Source organism: Neltuma alba, unplaced genomic scaffold (assembly GCF_004799145.2).
Source record: "Neltuma alba isolate B1F8T4 unplaced genomic scaffold, ASM479914v2 tig00003982_pilon, whole genome shotgun sequence".
NCBI classification, from domain to species: domain Eukaryota; kingdom Viridiplantae; phylum Streptophyta; class Magnoliopsida; order Fabales; family Fabaceae; genus Neltuma; species Neltuma alba.
Window position 1 is genome coordinate 58552 of NW_021633506.1, and position 27490 is coordinate 86041.

The window sequence follows — 27490 nt, forward strand, 5'->3', positions numbered from 1 at the left end:
ATTTATTGTTTTTAACTAATTTAAACTGATTTTTGATTACATGCAAATTAATTATTTAAAGTTTATAATAATAAGCCAGGAATTAAGGGATAAGAAATTACCAGAGTTCGGAACACATTAATATTTTAATGCCAATTAATAAGCATTAGGTGAAAGGTCAAAACGGCAACGCCATTATAAGCTACCTCCGCATTCTGATGAAGAGCGCTAAGTATCACCGTCTTTCACTCATGGCTTCGTTCCAAGCCTACTTACAACTAGTCCTGATATGGGCAGTGCCCATCATTCTGGTTCGAGCCATACTCACCAGATATCAGAGCAAGGCTCGTCTTCCACCAGGCCCTCCGTCCCTACCTCTCATCGGACACTTCCACCTTCTTCCGCCGTTACCGCATCGAGCTCTTCATAATCTCTCCGCTCGTTATGGACCCATCATCCAACTTTTCCTCGGCTCTGTCCCTTGTGTTGTTGCTTCCACACCTGAAACCGCCAGAGAGTTCCTTAAAACCCATGAATCTTGTTTCTCCGACAGGATCGTAAACGCTGCCGTCCATCACTTCTCATATGGATCCAAAGGTTTCCTGTTTGCCGCTTATGGACCCTACTGGAAGTTCGTGAAGAAGCTATGCATGTCCCAGCTTCTGGGTGCTCGCACCCTCGACATCCTCCATCCGGTGAGGCGAGATGAGACCATGAAGTTTCTGGGAGTTTTGCTCAGAAAAGGGCTGGCGGCCGAAGCCATTGATGTTGGCCACGAGCTCATGACATTGGCCAATGGTATCATATCAAGAATGATAATGAGTCGATCTTCTTCCGGAAACGATGATGAAGCCAAAGAAATTAGGAAGTTGGTGACTGACACGGCAGAGCTCGCGGGGAAGTTCAACCTATCTGATTTTATTTGGTTGTTAAAGAACACCAATTTGCAGGGCCGATTGAACAAAAGGCTGAAAGAAACTCGGGACAGGTTTGACGCTTTGTTGGAGGAGGTGATAAAGGAGCATGAACACGAAAGGAGGAAAAGGAAGGAGCTGCATGAAGATGGTCAAATAAGAGATTTGCTTGATATTTTACTGGACATACATGAAGATGAGACTTCTGAGATCAAGTTTTCCATGGAGAACATTAAGGCTTTTGTCTTGGTTAGTAAGCTCAGTTTTACTCACTTCGATTCTCCTGTTTTCTTCACCATCTTTGATTTATTTATCCTTTAGCTCTAAATTTCAAAAGCAATCCTACATCTCTTTGAATATTTTAAGTGTCATTAATTGCAACTGTAAAAATAGAGACAGGGGATATATGGTAAATTTCCTTCTGGCAATGGATATATTGAAATTTGGCTCAGTAGGACCTTGCCCATTTGGTTAACCAGAAATGTTGCATGTTGTAGAAAGCATTTTTTAAAACCCCCCCGGGACGCCGACTTCACAATCACACACACACAGGAGTGCGCGTGTATATGCTCAAGCGATTTATTCCAGTTACGTGTACTTGGGTTTATTGAATTCTAAAACCTCTCTATTTGCTTAATTTGAAGGAACAAGCCATCGAATATTCAATCATTACTTGCTCACCTCATGGCCCACTATGCGTCATATTCTCTTTTTGCCAACTATGCGTCATATTCAAATTATACGACCCCTTCTAATTACGCATTACTCTGCATCATATAGGACTTGTTCATGGCCGGAACGGACACATCTGCCTTAACCACAGAGTGGGCATTAGCAGAATTAATCAATCACCCTCGTGTGATGGAGAAAGCAAGACAAGAGATTGATTCAGTTGTGGGAACGAGTAGAATAGTGGAGGAATCTGACATGGTCAAATTGCCTTATCTGCAAGCCATATTTAAAGAAACGCTAAGGATCCATCCCACTGTGCCATTGTTAGGAAGACTATCATCTGATAGCTGCAACGTCTGCGGCTATGAGATTCCCGCAAAAACGTTGTTGCTTGTTAATTTGTGGTCACTTGGGAGAGACCCCAAACTTTGGGAAGACCCACTTGAGTTCAGACCAGAGAGATTTGTAGGCACAGAAGCAAGTGGGAAGGGGAATCTGGATGTTAGAGGGCAACATTTTGAGCTGATTCCTTTTGGGAGTGGAAGAAGAAGCTGTCCAGGAGCTTCATTGGCGCAACAGGTTGTGAAAACAAACCTAGCCGCTATGATTCAGTGTTTTGAGTGGAAAGTGAATGGAGGCAATGGAACTGTGGATATGGAGGAGAAACCATCCATGACCCTTCCAAGGGCTCATCCCTTAATATGTGTCCCTCTGCCACGTCCTAACCTCCTTCCTTCCATCTTGCAGGTAATGGAACAGGCATAGCAAAATAACAGTTTATATATTAATTCAGCAGAATAAGAAAAATTATGCAGCAGTATGAATCATAGACGTAATTTGCTTACGGACTTTTATGAGAACTAGCATATACCAAGGGACATAAATATACCCATATAATATATATTGACCGCAATTATATTCAATGTTCTCCGTAATTTCTGTACGCTTTCTTTTTTGGTGGAATTTATCTATTACATTTAACCCTCTAGAACGCAACACATATAATATTGCTGCACAATTTTGAATATTGTAAAATTGATTCATTCGGTAGTCTCGTTCAACAAACCATTTGGATAAATATTACTATAATGGGTGACAATAATTTTCGCTTTCCAGCAAATAAGAATGGTCCTTACGCGTATGAGATAAGAGAGAGAGATGTGTGTGTTACAGTGTGCCCGGCCCCGCTAAGGGGTCTCTCCATTTCTTATAGGTCCGTTTGTTACAGAGTATTAAAAATAAGAATTTGATATTAGGATTGTAATTGGAAAAAAAATCATTATAATAGTATTTTGCATGAGTAATTGCTTATTACGTACATGCGATTAGGCAAACCCATAAACATGAGATTGAGGATAAGGGTGGAAATAAGCCAGGCGGCCTGTCAGAAACCTCTGGCCTGGCCCATTTTTAGCTTGATCAAACCAGACCTGTTAAAACGTAGGCATAGGCAATAGGCTCAGGCTTTTTTAAGGGTTTATTTTGTTTAATAGGCCAGGTTCAGGTTTTATAAAAAACCTATAAAGCCTATCAGGCTGCGTGGGCCTATTACATATTTTATATTTATATCCAATCATGTTAAAAACACGTCTTGGGATTGAAGATAAGGGTAGAAATAGGCCAGTAGCTTGTCAGAAGCTTCTAGCCTGATCAAGCCAAGCTTGTTAAAACATAGGCATAGGCTTAGGCTTTTTTAAAAGCCTATTTTGTTTAACAGATCAGGCTCAAGCTTTATAAAAAAGCCCACAAAGCCTATTAGGCGGCTCGCGCCTGTTACGCATTTTGTATTTATGTCCAATCATGTTAAAAACACGTCTTGGGATTGAGGTTTGAGGAATACTATTTCTCCTTATGGTATTCCCCAATCCCACATACATGGGTTTGACTAATTTCATATAATAAATAATCTCTCATGCTAAATACTCTTTTAATAAATTTTTTCAATCTCAATTCCTATCTCTAATTTTCAATGCTTCCTACTAAAGTGTCCATTTCGCTCCACTTTCCTCAAATGATATCGTTCTTTCCTTTTCACTTACAGCCTGCACTCGGGAAAAATAACACAGCGTCCTCCTCGCTATAAACACAGTCTCTCCCCCCACCGGGGGCCGCCCCAGGTGCGGACTATAAGAGAACGAACGACGTCGTTGGAGGGAGGTGGAGCGAAATAGACCCATATTAAATGGAGAGACCCTTTGCCGTGCCCGACAAACGTATCGCCTTTCGATGTTTTGCATTATACAAAAATAGTCAAATAAGTTTGTTACAAATTTATCATAATACTCATGCTTCGGAAGAATCAAGTATATCCAGTAAAATGTTGTGGCGACATATCTTTTTTTTTTAATACTCCTCCGGTCCTTAATATAGGACTCAATTCTTGAGTTGGTTTTAGTCCTAAATATAAGACCCATTTCTTATATTTATTAATTTTCTCTTAAATTACCCCTATGGATACTCTCTTAACCATAATCAAGTAGAAGAAGGAGGTGGAGTATTAAGAAAGATGATTATAGTGTTTTAGGAAAAATGTGTCACTTTTCCTATAATTAACTAACTTACCTAACTTCCTTAATCTAATCAAATTAGTTAAATGGGTCTTATATTAAGGACCGGAGGAGTATATATACTTCCTTGCAATTAACGAAATTTTTCGTGGGAAATCAAAATTCAAACACTTTTTTTTAATGTTGGTACAAATTAGGATATTATTTTCAGCATTTATTCTTTTCATAATCTCCCTAATAAATACTATTTCTGTTTATTAATATAAGAGTTTGTTTGACTTTTATTTTGGTTTTAAATATGTACCTCAATTCACTTTGTCTCTTATATTTATTTTTCTCCAAAGTAATTATTATAACAATGGTGGTTCTAACTAATACACTTGATTACCAAAAATATTTTGAAAAAAATAACATTTATTTATTACAAATAACTAATATAACTAATTTTCTTAATATACTTAAATTAGTCAACTAGCTCTTACATTAAGGATTAGAGGTAGTATTATAATTATCAATTGAGTTGGATTTGATTTTATGACTGTTGAATTATTTAAATTGCTTGAGCATCACGTTGTGAATTTATTAGCATTACTACTTTTTTCTATGTAATGTTTTAATACAGAAGAATATTAAGGTAGCCCTATCTTATGTTAGTTACTAGTGCCTTGAGCCTGACCTATTTTATAAATTATTGATTGGATTGACAGATCAAATGGGGTGTTCTTATTATTTTAAAGAGGTGAAGGAGGTGCATTAAGATCGTTTTCTCAAATTTTAATTTGTTCATTGAAAGACGAAGCATGAAAACAAAAACAAAAAAGAAAAGAAAACTACCCCTACGAAAGGCCATGTGCAGTGCGCACTGTTCGCCAACCATTGTCTTTTCTTACTACGTGGGGAACGCGGACATTTTCAAAAGCAAAGTAGCGCCGGTTTATGTCATGAGAAAACCAGTTTTGGTATTAATCATTTTTTATGAGCATCTTAAACTTATCAGATTTAAATCACTCATATTTTATTTGGATATTCTGGATTTGGTTTTCTTTTTATTTTTATTTGCTTAAAATAATTATTTTAATATATGTAGAATCTAAAATAAAAATAGTTTTTTTAACTATCATTTTTTAAAAAATAATTTTTTAATTTAAAAATAATTAATTAAAGATTTTAAGTCTGAACAGTTTAAATCAGATATAGACAGTTCTAATCTGATGAGTTTAAAGTGCTCACTAAAATGATAATTACCCAAAGTGATTCCAAGTGATGACTATTGACCTTTGAAAAACAAATTAATACTGCCAGTTGCTACGCAAATAAGGACATAATCATTTAATACTGCTTGTTATTATATCAGCAATACTGACGAGAAGATATATAAAAGATTACCAGACGTCGGAATCACTTTATGCCAATTAATAAGCGTTATTAGCGGAAGGGTCTAATCATTTGGCTCATTATTATTCTCTTTATCATCTGCCAAGCCAGCTACTCCTAGAGAACTAGGCATTGCCGTTTTTCACTCATGGCTTCTTTCCCATTCTACGCCCAACTTTTCCTGATATGGGTAGTGTCAGCCATTCTGGTTCGAGCCCTACTCACCAGATATCAGAGCAAGGCTCGTCTTCCACCAGGCCCTCCGTCCCTCCCTCTCATCGGGCACTTCCACCTTCTTCCGCCGTTACCTCATCGAGCTCTTCATAATCTCTCCGCTCGTTATGGACCCATCATCCAACTTTTCCTTGGCTCTGTTCCTTGTGTTGTTGCTTCCACACCTGAAACCGCCAGAGAGTTCCTTAAAACCCATGAATCTTATTTCTCAAACAGGTTAGCAACCGGTGCCGTCCGCTACTTATCATATGGATTAAAAGGTTTCATGTTTGCAGCTTATGGACCCTACTGGAAGTTCATGAAGAAGATATGCATGTCCCAGCTTCTGGGTGCCCGCACCCTCGACATCCTCCATCCTGTGAGGCGTGATGAGACCATGAAGTTTCTGGGTGTTTTGCTCAGAAAAGGGCTGGCGGCCGAAGCCATTGATGTTGGCCACGAGCTCATGACATTGGCCAATGGTATCATATCAAGAATGATCATGAGTCGATCTTCTTCCGGAAACGATGATGAAGCCAAAGAAATTAGGAAGTTGGTGACTGACACGGCAGAGCTCGCGGGGAAGTTCAATCTATCTGATTTTATTTGGTTGTTAAAGAACATCAATTTGCAGGGCCGATTGAACAAAAGGCTGAAAGAAATTCGTGATAGGTTTGACGCTTTGATGGAGGAGGTGATAAAGGAGCATGAAGACGAAAGAAGGAAAAGGATAGAGCTTGGGGAAGGTGGTCAAATAAGAGATTTGCTTGACATTTTACTGGACATACATGAAGATGAGGCTTCTGAGATGAAAATTTCCATGGAAAACATCAAGGCTTTCGTCTTGGTAAGTAGAGGTAGTTTAATCTCAGCGACATCGTTTAATTTCCAAGTTGGATCCAGCCATCCTATGCCAATCATTGCGTGCTCACATCTCATCACTGACCCCATTAAGCAGGACCGTATTTAAAATTCATGTCTACTAATTACGTACTCATCGTTCCTATATATCCACGTTGAATTGAATTATTCGATTATGTTCATGCAAAGGAATATTGAGTAGCCATTTCAATTTATTATCATTGAAACTAATCTGTCAATTGTTGCATGTTTTAGGATTTGTTCATGGCCGGAACGGACACTTCTGCCCTAACCACAGAATGGGCTTTAGCAGAATTGATTAATCACCCTCATGTGATGGAGAAAGCAAGACAAGAGATCGATTCAGTGGTGGGAACAAGTAGAATAGTAGAGGAATCTGACATAGTCAAATTACCTTACCTGCAAGCCATAGTTAAAGAAACTCTAAGGATTCATCCGCCGGCGCCATTGTTAGGAAGATTATCATCTGAAAGCTGCAACGTGGGTGGTTACGACATTCCAGCAAAAACGTTTCTGATGGTAAACTTGTGGTCAATTGGGAGGGACCCCAAGTTCTGGGAGGACCCACTTGGGTTCAGGCCAGAGAGATTTATGAACATGGAAGCAAGTGGGAGGGGGAATTTGGACGTTAGAGGGCAAAATTTTGAGCTGATTCCTTTTGGGAGTGGAAGAAGAAGCTGTCCAGGAGTCTCACTGGCACAATTAGTAGTGAAAACAAACCTAGCTGCCATGATTCAGTGTTTTGAGTGGACAGTGAATGGAGGCAATGGAACTGTGGATATGGAGGAGAAACCATCTATGACCCTTCCAAGGGCTCATCCCTTGATGTGTGTCCCTCTGCCACGTCCCCACCTCCTTCCTTTTATCATGCATGTGATTGAGCAGGCATAGCAAAATATTATTTATGTTTCGACCGGTGCTACGGTTGTCACCTAAGACAGACGTAATTTGTTTGCCAAAATGAAAATGGCCATATCAAGAGACGGACATGTTATAGTTACACAAATGTATGCATTCTCCACAATTCAATTAAATATTTATTCTTCCATTGAGTTTACTTTTGGAATTTCTCCTTTAGAGCGCAACAAATATAATATTGCTGCTAAATTTGAATATTGAAAAACTAATTCATTCGGTAATGGTTCAACAGGCTAAAGTCAACTTTAAATAGTTGTCTCCCTCAAAGTGAGGATATTTTCGTTGTGGATTGTGCATTTTGTTTTTTTTTTTAATAGTCAATTATGTTTGTAAGAGTAAGAAATTTATCAGATTATCATCATTTTTCCGAGGAATTAAATATCGAGTAGTGTTGTGGTGACGTACCCTATTTTGAATATACTTGCAGGGACTTATTTTTCCAGGGAAATTAAAAAAAATTTTATGTAAGTTTCTTTGACAATATTGAATTACTGATTTTTTTTTTTTTTGCCAACTTGAATTAATGGTCTATTGACAGGGTCAAATAGAGTGAAGATTTTGATATATGAAGATTGTTAGTTGTTAAATAGCTTAAACGCCTTGAAGATCTAATTTTGAAATAAGAACACAGCGTCCCATTTTACAGTGCATCGTTACTCACTACCTCCGAATCATCCATCGTGTCGTTCAACGACTTCGAATGTCTTTTCAGTTTTACGGCGAAAGTTACATGCTGAAGAGTTTATGGTGAAAACATTTATTATATCCTCTCTGTGCTGCCCCCAGGCCCCAAGAACGTACACATTTGGATAGAAAGGCATAATTTAAGCCATGCTTATTTTGGAAGACGGAAAGCAAATAAACTGCCGTCACTCTTCACTCTTTCGTGCTTTAAGGTTATGTTGAGTGAATAGTGAGGAATGCGTAGAAGTCGGTGGTGTTGAAGGGCACGGCGGGCCGATCCAATCATTTGCAGCTGGGCAGCGGAGATCCACAGAGGCACTTGTTATGAAAATAGGAATAAACATCAAACCTCTGCAACCTTCCGCCCTGAGGGATTTCGCCGCACATCCGATTGTAACTCACATTGAACATCTGCAAGAAATCCACCGCCTTCAATCCTTCGGGAAGCTTCCCGTATATCATGTTATGATTCAGGTCCAACGATATCAAGCTGGTGGGGAACTCCACCCTGCCGACATCGAACGCCAGCAAGTTCCTCGACAAGTCCACCGTCTGGGTCGTCTTGTTGGGCCCGAAAAGCATGTAGGCATCGCCCTCCAGCCTGTTTCTCTGCAACTCGATTCCGGTCGGGTCTTGGTTGGCGAGGGACGCTGGGATTCTGCCAGAAAGCTGGTTATGGGAGAGGAGCAGAGCAGGGGAGGAATTGAAGTATCCGAAGGAGTCGGGAATTGGGCCGGTGAGTCTGTTGCGGTCCAAGCGAAGAGATGTGAGTTTAGGGAGCTGAGAAAGAGAACCGGGAATATGGCCGGAGAGGTTGTTGAATGAGAGGTCCAAAGACTGAAGGTTTTTGAGTTGGGCGAGGAAGTCGGGTACAGGGCCGGACAAATTAGTCCAGCTGATAGTGAGATAGGTGAGGGAGGTGAGGGTGGCGATGGCGGGAGGGAGGGGGCCAGTGAGGTTGGGAAGTTTATGGAGGATAAGGGTGTCGAGAAAAGGGAGGTTGGCAATAGAAGGAGGGATTTGAGCGGAGAAGTTGGTGTAGGGGACGGAATCGAGAATGGTGAGGGAGATGATGCGGTGGGTTTTGCGGTCACACTTAACGGTGTACCAGTAGCAGCAATCAGTATCGGGGGTCCAGGAGGCGAGGAGGTAGGGGTTGTTGAGGTCCTGCTTGAGTTGGAGGAGGGCCTTCTTGTCGGCCGGGTTGCAGAGCACGGCAAGGGCGGGCGAGATTAGTATGAGAAGGAAGCACGCACGGAACATGGTTGCCATTGTTTCCTTTCCGATGGAGAGTGATGGACCGAGGGATGATCCGTTTATATGACAGTAATGGGATTTGGATGGCCCATTATCACAGACTACGGCGGCCGCTTACGTTGAATTCAATTCACTGCACGCATTGCGGGTGCCCCGGCCCCATTCCCCGTACCCTTTTTTCTTTGCCGCATCCACTTCCCTTTCCACGTCATTATCCATCCATTCACAAATTAAGCTACGTAATAATTTAATTAAATTAGTATAAAGCGTATGTTATGTCAATTTTCCTTCAACTAATAAATACTTGGAGTTGAAAAAAAGCACACAAGAAAAATTATATTCAGGCTATAGATCACTAACCGCTGGCAAAAAAAACGGGGGGTTATGGATCATTAACTCAATCCCGTATTCTGCCTTGATTTATTGTTGTGCTCATACAAACCCGCATGCACTACTTTTGTATAGAATTCCAGGCTGGCCAGCACTCGTCCAAGTCAAAGTCAAACAAAGGCGTCTTCTTTTTTTAAAAAAAAAGGGGGATAAAAATAGAGTACAACTTGGCTGTTTTCCATTGGAGCTCTCCCTGCAAAACAGTAGTGATTTTTGGTGCACGTTTTTACTCAAAGTTATTAGGCATTTCAAAGTTTTTGTAAGTACAGATATATCTTAAAATTTTGAAATTGTAATAATTTTATCTCTCACTATTAAAAATATTAACACTTAACATGACATAAAATTATTATGATTTTAAAATATTGAAATAAAATTGCATTTTAAGAAAACTTTCAAAGGGGAAATGTCCGGAACAAATTTCCAGAAATGATTGAGGAGAAATAGCTTAACTTTCAGACCTACAGCGGGTTCGGCTTGTTTTTGGGGTTTTAACTACTTTAGGTAATGGTCTGGAGCACACGCGAGCGGGCAACCTGATTTGGGGAGCAGTTCATCAACTTTGTAGATAGTAAGCGCGTGAGGATAACAGTGATTACCCCCCGAGGAATACCACGTGCAGTGCGCCCCATTTGCCAGCTAATTCGTTCCACGGTAAGCGTGAACAAGACCATGAACATGCAAACTATGCAAGTTGAGGTGCGCGGCCCCTTGCATTATCCCCCCGTGGGTTTCCTCTCTCACAACCTTATCCCTTGTCAACTGTAACGAAGAAAAAACCGGACTGAAAATTAAACGGGTCGAGATAGTGGGTTAAGAGTTACTAGTTGGACTGTAGTCGGACCAGGATCAAACCGGTCATATTAAAATAATATAATTTAATTCATAATATTAAATATATCATGTTGATTATTAATCAATTTTTTTTACCAAAAGATTACTGATGAAAGCTGAAACCACAATAAAAAAAGATTATGAAAATCGACTTTAAAGTCCCTTGAATTTATGTCCACTGTTTTTGATTTCGTTGGCTTTGAAATCTCAATAAAGAAGATTCTAGCAGTAGGTGAAAAGAAGCGAAAGAGCGCCAAATTCCCCTCCCACTACTTCTCCCTCCAATATCATATATCAGCACATACAAAAAGCACAGAACCAATTTTTATCATTGCAAAAGTTTCTACCTTTCTTCCTCTTCCTCTCTCTCTCTCTCTAACTTTCTGGAGCAATGTGTACTACAAATGAAAGATACCCACTAACAATCTCGTGAGCTTCTTTCAGTTTACCGGGTTTCTTTCCTCGTTCAAATCTCTCATTGACTGCAACTATAAACCATTGAATCTCTCTCTGCAAAATCTTACTTTTCAAACTAAAAAAAGATGGCTCTCAGCTAAATTTTCACTCTCATTACTTGTTGGTATGCTCTGTTTTCACTATGGAAATGTACTAGTAAACAGAATTAAAAAGGCTTCTTCTTATATCATCTTTTCTGTTTGAGCTAATACGCGAAAAATGGGCTTTTGAGATTTTACTGTCTTCCTTGGTTTAGAAGAGAAGAGATTTTTTTTATTTTCTCTCCATCAGTTTGTTTTTCGCATCTTCATCACAATGATATTCCAAAAAACTTTGCTCGTGTTCATATTTGCCCCTGGCACTTGTCAGCTTTCTCTCTCGCGGTCGGTGATGGACACGATTTGGTTTTCTTCAAGGGAAGCTTCAAGTTCCAATAGGTAGTGAAAAGTAAGCGAAATTCGCAGTCATTGTTCTTTTTCTTCCATAGTGTTCTGATCGTAGAATTCACATGCTTAGTTTAAGTTCTCATTGGTTCAATCTCGAAAATCTGACTCCTGAATCGTCTGGGAAACATGTCTCTCTTCTTCAAACCTTCGAATCTTCTTTTCTCTGCTCAGAATACGATTTCCACAGTTTTGTTCCTCGATTGAAGGAGGGAGGAGCCGATGCTGCGCAAGCGAGAGGGAAGGGAAGGGAAATGAGGGAACTCGATGGGAAAACCGAAAAAGAGAAGAGGCGGTTTTTTTTTTAAATAAAATGGTGTCGTTTAAGTTAGCTGACAGGTTAAAAAAAATATAACTAGGCAACCCACTGAACCAGATTTAGCCGGTTTAATACCGGTTTTTTTTTGTTAAACCGGTTTTTCACCTGTTCACCACCAATCCAACATTTAAACCAGACTGGACTGTAGACCGGTTCACCTGTTTTCCGGTTGAACCGGCCAGTCCGATCTGGTTTTTTTTCCTTGGTCAACTGTGTCTTTCATGCGTGGACATCATCCACACACACACCACCAAATTAAATAATCCCCGCCAGATGGCACCAACATGTTTCCCTCTACCTTTCTGAAGCTCATGCTCTCCTCTGCCCTTCCTCCTCCGAAAGAGGATTCTTTCCTCTACCCTTCCCCTTCCCCACCCCTCCTATATTTCTTTTATAAAATATTAAAACTGTATCACTTGATTATTGATAAAATTAAACTTCTAAATTTCCATCTAAACATTTTACCAATTGTAGACTATTATTATAAATTAGATTCTTTCCCCTGATTTTTCAGTATTGCTGTGAATTCTTCATTTTAAATTTTGATCATTTAAATTTACTTATGTATTTCTTATGTAAAATTATAATACTACATTTGGTCATAAATATGAAAGCTGGTTAAAGGCCTTAAATATAAGATTTCAATCCACTTTGATCTATTTCACTAGGCTCAACTCTTAAATTGATGGATTTAGGATCGGCCCACAAATTTTTGATTCATTTAAAAAACAATATTTTTTCGATCCTTAATATAAGATCTAATTGTTAAGTTAATTTTGATCATAAATATAAGACCTATTTCTCACATTTATCAGTTTTTTCTAAATTACCCTCATGGATACTCTCTCAACTATAATCAACTAAGTGAGGGTGGAAGGATATTAAGAAAGATGATTATAGTATTTTAGGAAAAACATATCATATTTCTTATAATTAACTAACTTTCCTAACTTCCTTAATATAATCAAATTAGTTAAATATGTATTATACTAAGGGCGGAAAGAGTACAATGTTTTTTTTATATTTTCTATATGTTTTATAAAAAATTAAAATAAAACAATGATATTATCAATAAAAGGTATAGATATGAATAAAATTAAGTCACATACATAAAACATAATCGTATTTAAACATCTATCAACATTAAAAAATATAAAATATTGATCAACAAGACTACAACATTTAAAAGTTCTATCAAAAGTGTTATAAAATAGACAAATGTTATCATCAATTTTTTAAAACTTCTTCATCACTGTTATTAATTGCTCTTCTTTATGAGTGTGCTCTTTTTTAGTGGTAAAAATATCAAGTTTTTTTTAAATAAAATTTTTACTTTCAAATTTGTATTCTAGCTATTAATTAAACAAATTGTTGTCTAAAACTAAATAAATCAAACTGTTTTGTGAAATTTAATTTCAAAATGATAATAATAACTAAATATTTAAAGTATCATTAATAATATAAAGAATTAATAATATTAGGATTATATTTTTTAAAAAAAACAAAAAAATTACAAAAAGTGCTCGTTTCACCCTCCGCCTTCCAAAATCAGTCTTTTAAAACTCGTTTTTCATTTGAAAGAAAAAATTTCAAATCAGGTCCTAATAATTTTCACGTGTTTTTGGGGTTTTAAATACCTTGGGTAATATTACCAGGAGCCTAACCACATATGCCTAGACCAACTGAGCCTTGACTGGGAAAGCTCCAACCAGGGAGGTGCGCCGCCTTTTAGTGGATGATGTTGTCTGTTTTGAACTTTCAAGTGTAATGCTTGCCTTATAATTCAAAAAAAAAAAAAAAACTTTGGGTAATGATCTGGAGCACACGTGAGCGGGCAACTTGATTTGAAGAGTAGTTCATCAACTTTGTAGATAGTGAGCGCGGGAGGAAAACAGTGATTACCCCCAGGAATGCCACGAGCAGTGCGCCCCATTTGCCAGCTAATTCGTTCCGCGTTAAACGTGAACAGGACCATGAACATGCAAACTATGCAAGTTGAGGTGGGCGGCCCCTTGCATTATCCCCCCGTGCTGGGTTTCCTCTCTCACAACCTTATCCCTTGTCAACAGTGTCTTTCACGCGTGGACGTCATCCACACACACACCACCAAATTAAATAATCCTCGCCAGGGGACACCGACATGTTTACCTCTACCTTTCTGAAGCTCATGCTCTCCTCTGCCCTTCCTCCTTCGGAAGAGGAAATCCTCTACCCTTCCCCTTCTCCACCCCTCCTTTAGGGTTTGTTTGGTTGGAGGGGAAGGAAGGGAAGGGGAGGGAAAATGAACCCCTCCTCTCATTTGGTTAAAAATTTTGAAAGGGAGAAGAGCTAAAATGTCCCCTCCCCTCCCTTTCCTTCTCCCATTTTGGCTCCCTTTCAAATTGGGGGTTTTTGGAAGGGATCCAAATTTTTGGACCATTATTGCCCTTATAGTTTTTTTCAATATTCCACTTCTACCCATAAAATATATTATTATAATATTTATTTCAAATAAAAATATATACATATTATAATTAAAAATATATTATAAAAATTATTTAAAATAAAAAATTATTTAAATAAAAAATTATAATATTATAAAATTAATTGTTTTTTATAAATATATTATTATTAAATATATTTTAAAGCTGGAAAAAAAAGATAGCCTAAAGAAAATAAAATTTCATTTTTCTTATAGCAATAAAATTTGTTAATTTGATTATTTTAAATATATTATATTAATTAGAATAAAAAATTACTGTACCAATTTTTTAATACACATATTAACATGATAAGACTGGATTTTTATTAAATTATATGATTTAAATTAAGATGTAAATTAATTTATATAATATATCAATAAAAAACATAAACTAATATGTAAGGGTAAAATGGTAAATTAATTATTACTATCCCTCCCCTCCCCTCCTTGAACCAAACAAGAGATCATTAAATATCCTCTCCTTTCCTCCTTTTAATTAACCAAACAAGGTGAGGATGAAACCTCCCCTCCCCTCACCTCACCTCCCCTACCCCTCCCTCCCTCCCCTCAAACCAAACAGGCCCTTGGGGTATGTTTGGCTCAATGAGAGGAAGGGGAGGGGAGGGATTTTAATGGAGGGAAGGGGAGGGGAGGGGAGTGGAAGGATTTTAATATTATCTTGTTTGGATTTATAAAAAAAGAGGGGAGGGGAGGGAAAAATATTTTAATATGGACAATTTTGCTCTTATTTTATTTAAGGCGTGGACATAATGGTCACAACATGACAAAATATAGACATAATAGTCACAGCATGACAAAATATGGGCATAATGGTCATAATATGACAAAATATTACCCTTTCCCTCCAAATCCTCCCAATTTTGGAGGGGAAGTTGAGGAGGGGAGGGGAGGGAAAATTTTTTTAAAATTTTCCCTCCCATCCCAAAATTTGTGTGTTGCCAAATAAGGGGAAATGATTAAAATCCCTCCCCTCCCTTCCAAATCCCTCATACCAAACACACCTTAGAGTTAGAATCTGTTTGTTACTAGGGAGACGGAGGGAAAGGCAGGGAAGAGAAAATTTTAATGAGCTCATTTTAAAAAATTAAAGAAGTAGGGTTAAAATTTTTTGATTAATTTTAATTACTCTTTTATCTTAGATTTTTCTCTTTTCAAAATTTGATGAGCCCACTTCTTCAATTTTTTAAAATAAGCTCATTAAAATTTTCCTTCCCCTCCCTTTTCCTTCATTGCCCTCATGCCAAACATACCCCTCCCATATTTCTTTTTATAAAATATTAAAACTGTATTATTCTAAAATATTATAAATGGTCAAATTTGAATCGCCGCATTTTCATCGGTAACGGTGAAGGGAGGGGAAGGGTAGAGGGGGGTAGAAATGGAGAAGGGTAGATGAGAGATCCTCTTCCGAGACTTCAAAACCGCGTTTGAAGTTGCTCAGATTTGCGAACAAATTTCATTACTTCCCATTGATTCACAACAGTCTTTCAAGTTGCTGAGATTTTTGAAGCTAGGAAATTCAAGAATGGCTGATTCGAATTTCCAATCCTACACCCAGCTTTTCTTCATTTGGTTACTCACCACCATCCTAGTTCGGACAATACTGAAGATGAAAAAGAATGCTCGTCGTCCTCCCAGCCCAATGGCCCTCCCTGTCATCGGACACCTTCACCTTCTTTCCCCTCTTCCTCACCAAGACTTGCACAAACTCGCCCATCGCTATGGTCCTGTCATGCACCTTTACCTCGGCTCTGAACCTTGTGTGATCGTTTCCACTGCTGACGCTGCCAAAGAATTCCTTAAAACTCACGAACTTACCTTCTCCAATCGACCAGCTGAAACTGCTGCTGTCAAGCACTTGTCCTACGAATTCAAAGATTTCTTGTTTGCCCCCTATGGACCCTACTGGAAGTTCATGAAGAAGCTGTGCATGTCTGAACTTCTCGGCGGGAGAATGCTTGATCAATTCCGTTTGGTGAGGGAGCAGGAGATGAAGAGATTTCTGACAAACTTGGTTCAAAAAGGGAAGTTCGGTGGTGAGGCGGTGAATCTTGAGGCGGAGCTCTTGGTTCTTTCAAATAACATTATATGCAGAATGGCTCTAAGTCGAACGAGTTCTGAAAGCGAAGACGATGCTGACGTGATGAGGAAGTTGGTGATCGGTGCGGCTGAGCTCACTGGACAGTTTAACATATCAGACTTCATTCCGTTCTTCAGGATATTGGATTTGACGGGATTCAACAAGAAGTTGCGGGAAGCTCAACGGAAGTTTGATACCTTCTTGGAGAGAATAATAGAAGAGCATCAAGTAGAAAGGAGAAAAAGAAAAGAGATGGGTGCCAGAGGAGATCACGTCCGGGACATACTGGACGCTTTGTTAGACATACATGAAGACGAGAACGCCGAGATGAAATTGACAAGAGAAAATATCAAGGCCTTTATCATCGTGAGTGGAGTCAACCGTCCAGATCTGATTTCTTTTCTTATTTTTACGTTTAAAATTAATAATTTTAATTAGCATGGAATTCTTTTCCCAAAAAAAAATAATTAATTGAAAATATTATATCTGTACGGTTCAGAGGAAATGAGGGCTGGGTAAATATCAGATCCGTCATAAATTTTATATTCGCGTACAGTTTGCAACAACTAACATGCCTGATTTTAATTTACACAGGACATATTTGTGGCTGGGACAGACACATCAGCCTTAACCATGGAATGGGCTCTCGCAGAGTTAATCAGCCATCCGCATGTACTGGAGAAAGCACGGCAAGAAATTGACTCGGTGGTGGGAAAGAACAGAATAGTAGGAGAGTCAGATATACCAAAACTTCCGTACCTTCAAGCTATAGTAAAAGAAGCAATGAGGCTTCACCCTGCAGGTGCACTGATCTTCAGGGAATCATCAGAAGGCTGTGTAGCTAGCGGATACGAAATCCCAGCGAAGACCCGCTTATTTGTAAACGCGTGGGGTATTGCTAGGGACCCTAATTACTGGAAGGACCCACTAGAGTTTAAGCCGGAGAGATTTATGACCGAAGATGGAAATGCAGAGAGTCAAATGAGCGTTAGGGGTCAGCATTTTGAGTTCCTTCCTTTTGGAAGTGGAAGAAGAGGATGTCCTGGAACCTCGCTAGCCCTTCAGGTTGTGCAAACCAATCTTGCTGCCATGATTCAATTGTTCGAATGGAAGATGGATGGTCCGGTTAGCATGGAGGAAAAGCCTGGGATTACCATTTCAAGGGCTCATCCCTTGATTTGTGTCCCTGTGCCCAGGCTTCACCCATTTCCTTCTATATCTTTGTGATTCACGGTTCTTCTCCCAAGCACCATCGATGAAAATGTGTTGTACCGATTTTCTTTCTTCTAGAATATAATAAAAAGATAAGATATTTACGGTTATCTTGTGTGTTGGCTTTGGTTTTTTTTCTTTTTTTGTAAACCTGAATGAGATATATTATCGTATCTCTTATGTGTAATATAGTCTCGCCAGTGTCAGTGTACGTTTTTATAATAAATGAAGGTTTGTTTTTAATTTGTTAGACCTTGTTGGATGATTTCAATAAAGTTGACCTTTCCAAGTTGCTCGGTTAATTTAAGTAATGTTTCAGGGGACCCATCTGTGGGAGCCTGTGTCAGCCCTCGAAATTTTTCATTCCTTTCCTTTCCATCATAATTAATTATTTCTACCAAACCGGCTAAGAGATTCGTGGTTATTTGCAAGCTCGTTAAAGTGGAAGAAAATTCCATTTGTTTGGAAGGAAGGAGTGACGGGAGGAAGTTGATTCTGTGGTTGAGAAGCTCAAGGGGACGGGTGCTTCTCGTGTACTGAAATGAACTGATCAGTTTTGCTTCTACTCTGACTTGTTCTGCGTAGTCATAAGGGAACGAACGCGCACACGCGGTCTCTCCAGGTTAAATTGCCTTTGACAAGTTTGATCTGATTTGGCTATATATTGTTAACACATGATTTATTGTTAAATCACGGTTCATTATAATACTCTTCCGGTCCTTAATATAGGACCCAATTCTTGAGTTGGTTTTGGTCCTAAATATAAGACCTATTTATCATATTTATCAATTTTCTCTAAATTACCCTTATGGACACTTCTTTAACCATAATCAAATAAAAGAGGAATATGAGGTATTAAGAAAGATGATTATGGTATTTTAGAAAAAACATGTCACATTTCTTATAATTAACTAACTTACCTAACTTCCTTAATCTAATCAAATTAGTTAAATGAGTCTTATATTAAGGACCGGACGAGTATATAAACTAGGGCCGAAGGACAAAATTACCTATTATAGTACCCAAAAAAATACTAGACACCGTAATAAAATATTGAGTGGAAAAGTACACATGCATATTTTAAAACGGGGCTAAAATACCACCTCCATCAATTCTCCCAAACGTCGGTTACTTTTTATTTTTGTAGGACCCACCTAATGTTCATGTGCTATATGCTTATATGAGTTAATACCAGCCCATCCTTAGCCTTTTTCCCTCTCCCTCTCCTCTTAACATGTACCCCTTTCCCCCACTCCTACCACTTTCCCTTTTATCGTCGTTTTCTCTTCTCTTTTATAAACCATTTCCTTCTATTACAATTCTCTCTCTCTTTATGGCGTGTTGGGACGATACTTGCTCTGCTTACCTCCACCATTGGCAGTGGTGCTACCGCCAGTCCGCCACCGCCATAGCCACCTCCGATGATCCTGAAACTACCCACAAGCTTTGCACCATTATTATCCCCCATTACCCCATCTGAGATGTCGTCACAGCTGCTAACATCGCTTTCGGCGCTCTCAATCTCTTTGAACTGGCATAATTGATTGGAGACTTGTGTTATCTTAGCTTATGATTTTCTTTTTAAAACTTGCTTCCTGTCATTGATTCATTTGAGCTTAAGTGTTTCCCTTGAGTGAATGAATCATGGGATTTCCACTTTAGTTTCATTGCCAGGCAACAATGCTCGTCAACTGTGATAAAGACGATGAAAATGACAATGAAGAGTGCTCATCCCTTATCAAAGCAAGCTTTTTCTAATGAAGCTTGCTCTTGCAATGAAGCTCGCTGTTGTAATAATTCTTGCAAGCTTCTCCCTGCATGGGTGTCGTTGTGGAATGAGAAATGGGAGAGAGAGAGAGAGATGGTGCTTATTGGATAATTAGGAAAGAAAGTTTGGAAGGATAAGAGGGAGAGAGAGAAGAAAGAAACGAAGGATGAGAGGGAGAGAGATTGATAAAGTAAAAAAGAAAAAGGCCAAGGGTCGCTGAGCTGGCCAAAAGTGGGTCCCACAAAAAGTAAAAAATAAACAGACAATTGGAAGAGTTAACGAACATGATATTTTTGTCTCGTTTTGAAAAGAACATGTGTATTTTTACCTCCCAATATTTTATTAAAGTACTTGGTATTCTTTTTACATGTTACAATAGGTAAATTTGTTCTTTTATCTTAAAAAATATTATGAAAAACAAGATTAAGATGACCAAGGAATTCGAAGTTAAACATACTATATTATCCGGACGCCGGCAAATTATAACTCACGTTCAAGCTCTGAAGTCGCAATGCAGTCAATCCCAGTGAGCGGATACACATTTCGCACATACAGTAGCAGGAGGTGAGAAGGTAAGGATTCTTGAGGTCTTTCTTGATTTGAAGAAGGACTTTCTTGTCTCGCGGATGACATAGTGCTCGATCGGAGCGAGCAGGAGCATAGAAATAACAGAGCCATGCATGCTTGGCAAGGTCATTGGTGTTTAACTGTTTATACAGTGAAGCAAAGAGGACGCTTAGAGAATCTGTGAGAACTAATGATATTCCGAGCGGCTCCGGAATTTTAAATTTGAAATTGGAAAACACCAGCAGAGCATGGTTTCCAGTTTGGGACACAAAATCTGAAAACATTTGTGGGGCAACAGAAAGCTTTGCGGATATGGTCGAAAATGTAGGGGAAGCAAGAGATTATTGCATGTTTCTGTCTGGCATTTGGCAGCAAACTGGTCGTGATTTTGTTTTGAGTGCATGAACTTTTCTAATACTCCATATATAATGCTTTCGGACTCTCGAAATAAAATAAAATAAAGTAAAATCATGTAAATCACGTGATATTATTTGACGTGTCATAATATTTTGTATTCTTTAGAGAAACTTGGAAAAAAAAAAAGACTTAATCAAAAGACATTTAAGAAAGTGGCTAGAGTTGCAAAATAAATTAATCAAAGGCCATTTAGAATGACTTATAACTAGTTTTTTAATCGTAATTTATAAAATACGAGATAAGTGTGTGAGAGAAGTTTTCTCTCGACTTATATAAAACATATTTATAAGTGATTTCAAACGCTAATCCAAATAGAGCCATAGTCTCATATAGTCTTTGATAGTTGTCTCTCCTTATTCCTTTTTATTCAAAAAAAAAACTGGTAATATAGATCATTAAATCATCCCTAATTTCCTATATATTTTGCTTAATTTATGGTTGTACTTACAGAAACTAACACAACATACTTTTGCACATTCGAGTTGCAGGCTGCCTGACAGTCGTCCAAGTCAAAGTCAAAGTCAAAGAAAGACGTATCCTCTTCAAAAAAGGAAGAAACTAGAGGGCAAATTGGTTGGTTTCTATGACAGCGCCGCTTTCTTGTTGGAATTATACCTTTTATTCTCTTTTTTTGGCCAAAATTATTATACCTTTTATTCGAAGTGCATTTCTTTAGGCCCAAAAATCCCATCTTCCACCAAGGAATCCAAAGGTGGCTTCTGTTAAAAATTAGCACAAACCTCAAAGCACGTGACATGCAGAGTTCGAGTCCTCTCCATTTACCCTCTTACTTGTTTTATTTGTTTTTTTTTTTTTTGGGTTTACCAAGTCAAAAGACGTGAGACTTGTTCACGTTGGTTTGCGATTATCTAGGATTAGTTGTTGCTAAATAGGGGGAGCACTATTAGGATATCTAAGTAGTTAGAGAAAAATATGGGAATCTAGTTCGTGGCTCAGTGCTATATATGGACCATGCTGTAATCGATTGAGATATACAGAAATTCATAAATATTCCCATAAGATATCATCAGTCCTCATTGTTCGTTATTCTCCGTCTTATTTGTTTTAGCTTCATTTAATGAATGTAGGTATCAATTTTATTGTGATTTGCTGGGTAGAGCAAATTAACATTCAACGCAGCTCGCTGCTTGTGGCGAAAGATAGTAATTAAAACATCGTCTAATGAAACACACACACACACACACAGAGGAACATATAATCGCCGTGTTCGCGGCTCAGCTGTTTATTTTATGCGCCGCGGAATACGTAGCCGTTTAGTGGCACGGGAAGAGCAATTATTTGCATGCCGGTAACGGCGAGCCGCAAAGGCAGCTGTTATGGAAATAGGAATACACGTCGAAGCTCTGCAACTTTCCTCCCACCGGAATCTGACCGCACAGCCTGTTATAGCTCACATTCAAGTACTGAAAATTCAGTTCCGTCAACCCCCCAGGAAGACTCCCGTACACCTTATTGTGATTCAGATCCAGCGACGTCAGGCTGCTCGGGAACACCACCTTGCTCACATTAAACGCCAACAGATTCCTCGAGAGGTCAACTATCTGCACCGTTTTATTGGACCCGAACAGCATGGACGCGTCTCCCTCCAGCTTGTTCCGCGACAAATCTATGGTAGTCAAGTTCAAGTTGATGAAAGAGTTGGGGATCTGACCGGAGAGATTGTTGTGAGAGAGATAAAGATCAGGGCTGCTCTTGAAGTAACCGAAGGACTCAGGGATCGAACCCGTGAGGTGATTGCGGTCCAAGTGAAGGGCGGCGAGGCCAGACAATTGGGAGAGAGAAGGCGGGATTGTGCCAGAAAGATTATTGAACGAGAGGTCCAGGAAAGTGAGGCTATTGAGCTGGGCCAGGAAGCTCGGAACGGGACCGGAAAGGTTGGTCCAGCTGATGCGGAGGAAGGTGAGACGAGTGAGGCGGGCGATGGCAGGCTGGAGCGGGCCGGTGAGATTGGGGAGCTTGTGGAATTCCAGAGAGCGGAGGAAAGGGAGATTGGCGATGGAAGGCGGGATTTGAGCGGAGAAATTAGAGCGGGCGGTGGAATCAAGAATGGTTAGGGAGACGATGCGGTGGGTTTTGGGATCGCAAGTGACGGTGTACCAGTCGCAGCAATCGGTGGCGGGGTTCCATGAGGCTAGGAGGTAGGGATTGTTGAGATCTTTCTTGAGCTGCAGCAGAGCTTTCTTGTCGGCGGGGTTGCATAGCTCCGACGACAGAGCATGAGAGATGAGTACAAGAAGCAAACACAGACGAAACATATTGGGATGCGATGGGAGGATCGACCGTAGGGGGATGATGCGTTTATATATTAGTATATTATGTGCGTATGAGCGGGAAGCGTCAACTTCAATTTACGAATGAGGGCCGGTCTTCATTTTCTTTACGAGTTCTTTTTGTTGGGAACATTTTGTCAAAGTTCTTGATGATCGTTTACATCATTAATGATAAGTAGGAAGATCTGGAATGATTCTGAACCGCAGCTAGCAGCTGAGAATATGACATGCCGTTACGTGCACGAGTTAGACACGCCTCCCCCCTTCATTATTATCATCTGTCAATTGTCAAATGTGTGCTTATTTGCCTAAATAACTGTCAAATGACTCACAGTAACACGAAGATCATGGATTTGGTTAAGATTACGCTATTTTCATCCGCCATATGGCTGCTGACTTAACAGTTGATAATTCTGCTCTAACCCTCTTTGTGGCAAAGTAGTGTTATTTATTGTGTGTTGTATAGCCATGCTCCATGTCAAATTATTCGACTGCCGCATCCACCCCGGGAGGTATCGTGATAAGGCATATTAAGAGTGGGTGATTAGAAGGCATGTCTAGCTGAGGGAGGCGACTTGAAAGCCGAGGATCCAATCCAAGACCCACCCTCAAAAACCATGTCTTGTGAAACAGAGTCCGCCGAGCCCCGGGCAAAAGGATAAACTGTTGAAACTTGTGCCCGAAAGAAAAAAACAAGGGACAAAAATATAAGTGTGAAATCAGGGGGTGTGAAATCAGTGTGTGGGAGGTGGGTGAGACATCCATTGATTCACCAATCTAGTTTACTTGATACTTTGCGTTTGAAAAGACCGGTTAATTAAAAAGAAAAAGAATCAAACTTTTATTCAACTTCATAACTTAATTTATAGGCGGTCCTATTTTGATGATTTTAATTCAAGATGCGAAGCTTGGGTTTTGGAAAGTGCGTGGAAGTAGTGCTACATTTTAATTAACATCATTTTATGCATTGTATTGCCTAAAACAAATGTTATTGTTTGGACTTTTATTCCGTTGGCTCACTACATGTATGATATTTTGGAACCAAAAAAAGCCCAAAAAGAGGCCCAATAACTGAACAAGCCCACTAACCGAACTGAATGGTTAATTCGGTTTGGTTAGTTAATCATGTTCGGTTTCAGCTCGGTGTTGGCATTATGATCTATTCGGTTATTCGGTTATTTAGTATCACTAACCGAACCGAATAGGATGTGATGTGGCGCTCGGTATGAAGGTCATAAAAACGATTGATATAGTGTTGGGCAAAATATGTTACAAAACCCTTTATCTTAGGGCTTTTTGACCTGCTATTTACCCTCGGCCTTTGGTATAACGAGACATATTCTCTCCCCGGGGTCTCTTTGACCTACGTGATTGGCCCAAAGCAAGAGAGAGCTTTTACGCTCTATTTTGTTTTTTGGGCTCTCTTTTGAGCCCAAGCATTTAACTCTCACACTTGTAAAGTTAACCTAACTTTATTGATAAATCAGTTATTGTCTTCTTTATGGAAAAATATAAATTTTCACTTTTTAAGTTTTAATATATTACAAGGACTAAAATTTCAAGCCGTGATGTTAAAATAAAAGCACTCCGTTTGCATCTTCATATACACAAGACCTTTTTTTATTATACGAAATTTGAAAAATAATTTATATTATACATACTTATAACTGATTCATTTTGTCATGAAATTCACTATATATATTGATGAGTTGTATTTTTGTGACATAGATATATGTTATGGGAACAATAATTTTTTAAAATTTAATTTGTCCTTTCTTTACAATTCGTGCCTTTGCAGCTAGCTAACCTTATAAGAACGCCGAGCACAAAATCCACTGATTCATGAGCCAAGGAAAGAATTGGGAACACCCGGGGAGGACCCCCTTCCCCGAGTTAAAGTGAGGTCTAACAATATGATAATTTTCAATAGTAAACAAAGTTTGCCAGGTTGAAATCAAATATTTTCGAACCAGATCTGTTCAGGCTTAGAATTGGAAACCAGTCACTTAGGGAATAAGAATTACCATCATTCACCCGCAGAGCTAAGGCATTGAGTTTTCAGTGGGAAGCAAATTGATTCATTTCAATTTGATAGCGCTGGTGTATTCCTCCTGTACTTCCACAGTCAGAGACATACAAGTAAAATTCAATTCTATAACGTGCCGTGTCTATTTAGATTAAATTATATGCAGCGTAGCGTGGGGAGAAGGCAGGGTGGAAGCTGAAGCAGACACATGGATTCAATTCAATTCAATTTATAATAGTAATAATAGAAGAAAGAAAGTTAATTAACAAGGAGATTAATTAATTAATTAATTAAAGGCTAATTCAGGATGTAGGTAGGTAGGTAGGTTGGCTGGCTACTTCGGAGGAAGCTCCAATCCAAGATTACGTTACGGTCATTCTTGACGAGGTCGTCCCATCCACAGAGAACTGAGAGCTCTGAGACGATGGAAGTACTCGGCGATGGCCAGCATACACCTCGCCGCCTGCCGCGTCGTCAGTATCTCATGCAGACGGTGAATGGTCTGTTGCCTCAGATTATCTGCCTGTTGAAGTTTTCATTAAAAACAAAAGGAATTAATAATTATTGTCATAAAACTCAACAATGTCAACTCCATATTTTTATGCAGGCTTCAGTTAGAACTTGAATTTTATAATCACACACGGCACCTTTATGCCCTACTTTAGAAGCAAATGCACCTAGACACATTTCATTGAAGGGGGCAGGAGGGCCAATCAGAGTCTTCCCACGAGTCCAATATCTTGAAACATGAACAGGACTCGCAACCTCTCTATCTACTTATGACTTGTTGATTATGATGTCTCCATAGTCAATGCTCGGATTATTTAATGATGGACTTAATTTCCTTGGAAACTTACGTGGAAGCACACCCCGCACAAAAACTAGACCAGGTGGTCAAAAAGATGTACGTGCGCGCCTCTCTGTGTGTGTGTGTGTGTGTGTTAAAACCAATATATTCAAAGGTATAAACTTTTTCAAAGAGAAGCAGGGGTTTCATTCAAAATTAATGAAGACACTGCTGTTTTCAACTATTCTGAATCCAAAGGGCACAGACATTTATATCAAAATACATACAAAGCCACGCACGCACGCCACCACGAATTTCATAGTCTACATTTACGATAGAAGCATGAATACTTCAAAATAAAATGGTCAAATTATGACTGTACTGATTGCTTGCTAGTGTGTTAAAACTAGTAATCATTGTGATTAATGTACTCTACCTGATAATTCCTCGATTTGACGGTTACTTGGAACATATATAAGCTTTTATTCTTCAGTGGCTTGTGAAATCAGCGACTGACCCATTGAAATATAAACCAATGTTGGTGAACCAACTCAATTATAATAAGCTTCATCACAAAGAATTTTAAGGACATTTTATTCCTGTACTCAATCCAAGTTTAATTTCGTTTCTGCTTTTCTTCTCCTTTAATATGTAATTTGTCTTGTTTGATGTGTTTCACATATGGGATATATACACACGCACCTGATGCATGGGACCTATTCAGGACATCTTCATTAGAATTTAATGGGTTCACGTAATTATTGATTAGAATATAATGATAATTAATGACCATTCATTGGAAGAAGTAGGTGATCGGGTGGATATTTAGAGGAATAATGTTTTGTTTTTTGTGTTTTGAAGTTCCGTTGGATCAGCATGTGAGTTTGTTTGGTTCTTTTTGTCTGTTTGGCCCTCTTGCTTTTGGCCTGAAGTGTTTGTGTGGTTCAAGACAAGGTCAAAAGAGGAGTTATACATAGAGAAGCAACAATATGTATGTGGTGTCCTCAACCTGATCAAGGGTTGGTTACGATCGTGACATCATCACATATGGGGCTCAATGGACCTCTCTGGATGAAAATTATACTAGTGCGGGACCACTAGCTACCCCTACTGTCACTAGTACATGATTCCTCACACCTTTCCTCCGTATTGTAATCTCTCTGTAATCTGCATGCTTCTAAGGTTCAAACTAACTACAATCAATCCTGTTTTCAAAAATTTTTCAATAATATAGTCACTACAAATAATATACATCCCTTAGAGTTCTTCCCAAACAGAAACTATAAAAATGAAATTTAAGTTTCCTAATATCTCTATGATTCACGCAAGTTATATATACATTCACCATCAATTTATTTATGGAAACTCATGGGGCGGCTTTAATTTGATTTATCATTGTCAAGTAGGTGTATCTATGGTGTATGCCCCTGAAAAACTGACTAGTAACGAACGATATTTCCGTTTCCAGAAAAAAAATTATGTCCCCTTGTTAATATTTTGTAGATTCCATGAGGACTGAGACATGCATGGAAGGAGTTGTTCATGGGGTTGGGGCAGGTCACTCCCCTCCCCAGCTACCCAAAGAGGAACAGAGATTCTTTGGTCCTAGCTGCCTAATTAGCCCCACGGGATCAGATATAGAAGCAGTCTTGGGGGACCACAAACTAATTAAACCAGAACACGAGGCCACAAATAAAACCACTACCACAAACAGATTCAAAATGCTTGCCTTCATGATCTTTATGTAGTATACATATATACGTAACATAAACAGAGTGAAAATGAATCGTCTAACGTACCTGTCTCACGAAACCTTCTAGAGTAGAGAGCTTATTTATGGCCATGGCCATCTGTCCCATGAAGTTGGCCATATTGGGCGGACAGCTCAGTGAGTCAGATGTTATAGTGTCCGAGAGAGATTGATTGAGAGCCTCAAGCCCTTGGGAGAGAGCATCTTCTGCCTCTTGCGTAGACTGTTGCAACCCATATATTCCCAGTATTTGTTGCTCCGTCAGGGG

The 27490-nt window shown here is 39.0% G+C and overlaps 5 protein-coding genes and 1 pseudogene across 5 annotated transcripts; 3 read left to right on the forward strand and 3 right to left on the reverse strand.

The window, feature by feature from the left end:
* Positions 1–212: 212 nt before the first annotated feature.
* On the forward strand, positions 213–2488 carry LOC114743215 (3,9-dihydroxypterocarpan 6A-monooxygenase-like). Its single transcript, XM_028931414.1, has 2 exons — positions 213–1142; positions 1674–2488. The coding sequence occupies exons 1-2, from the start codon at positions 231–233 to the stop codon at positions 2328–2330; spliced, it is 1569 nt and encodes a 522-aa protein (XP_028787247.1). The 5' UTR covers positions 213–230; the 3' UTR covers positions 2331–2488.
* Positions 2489–5527: 3039 nt separating this feature from the next.
* LOC114743221 (3,9-dihydroxypterocarpan 6A-monooxygenase-like) lies at positions 5528–7598 on the forward strand. Its single transcript, XM_028931423.1, has 2 exons — positions 5528–6506; positions 6776–7598. The coding sequence occupies exons 1-2, from the start codon at positions 5595–5597 to the stop codon at positions 7430–7432; spliced, it is 1569 nt and encodes a 522-aa protein (XP_028787256.1). The 5' UTR covers positions 5528–5594; the 3' UTR covers positions 7433–7598.
* Positions 7599–8537: 939 nt separating this feature from the next.
* On the reverse strand, positions 8538–9468 carry LOC114743210 (polygalacturonase inhibitor-like; annotated as a pseudogene).
* Positions 9469–15684: 6216 nt separating this feature from the next.
* On the forward strand, positions 15685–17863 carry LOC114743211 (cytochrome P450 93A3). The gene is made up of 2 exons (XM_028931405.1): positions 15685–16770; positions 16999–17863. Exons 1-2 carry the CDS (start codon positions 15850–15852, stop codon positions 17629–17631), a joined length of 1554 nt encoding a protein of 517 aa, XP_028787238.1. The 5' UTR covers positions 15685–15849; the 3' UTR covers positions 17632–17863.
* Positions 17864–21442: 3579 nt separating this feature from the next.
* On the reverse strand, positions 21443–22761 carry LOC114743223 (polygalacturonase inhibitor-like). The gene has a single exon (XM_028931425.1). The coding sequence runs from the start codon at positions 22642–22644 to the stop codon at positions 21664–21666; it is 981 nt and encodes a 326-aa protein (XP_028787258.1). The 5' UTR covers positions 22645–22761; the 3' UTR covers positions 21443–21663.
* A 2092-nt stretch (positions 22762–24853) lies between these two features.
* LOC114743213 (bZIP transcription factor TGA10-like) lies at positions 24854–27487 on the reverse strand (the record flags this gene model as incomplete). Its single annotated transcript, XM_028931406.1, has 2 exons — positions 24854–25208; positions 27272–27487. Coding segments are annotated over 2 exons (366 nt in total), but the record flags the coding sequence as incomplete, so codon positions are not given.
* Between the last annotated feature and the right edge of the window lie 3 nt (positions 27488–27490).

Bases quoted from the DNA above. Each gene is read 5' to 3' on its own strand.
- LOC114743215 (XM_028931414.1), top strand. From the start codon at position 231: ATGGCTTCGTTCCAAGCCTACTTACAACTAGTCCTGATATGGGCAGTG. The intron at 1,143-1,673 runs GTTAGTAAGCTC...TGCATCATATAG, and splicing joins ACATTAAGGCTTTTGTCTTG to GACTTGTTCATGGCCGGAAC.
- LOC114743221 (XM_028931423.1), top strand. From the start codon at position 5,595: ATGGCTTCTTTCCCATTCTACGCCCAACTTTTCCTGATATGGGTAGTG. The intron at 6,507-6,775 runs GTAAGTAGAGGT...TGCATGTTTTAG, and splicing joins ACATCAAGGCTTTCGTCTTG to GATTTGTTCATGGCCGGAAC.
- LOC114743211 (XM_028931405.1), top strand. From the start codon at position 15,850: ATGGCTGATTCGAATTTCCAATCCTACACCCAGCTTTTCTTCATTTGG. The intron at 16,771-16,998 runs GTGAGTGGAGTC...TAATTTACACAG, and splicing joins ATATCAAGGCCTTTATCATC to GACATATTTGTGGCTGGGAC.
- LOC114743223 (XM_028931425.1), bottom strand. From the start codon at position 22,644: ATGTTTCGTCTGTGTTTGCTTCTTGTACTCATCTCTCATGCTCTGTCG.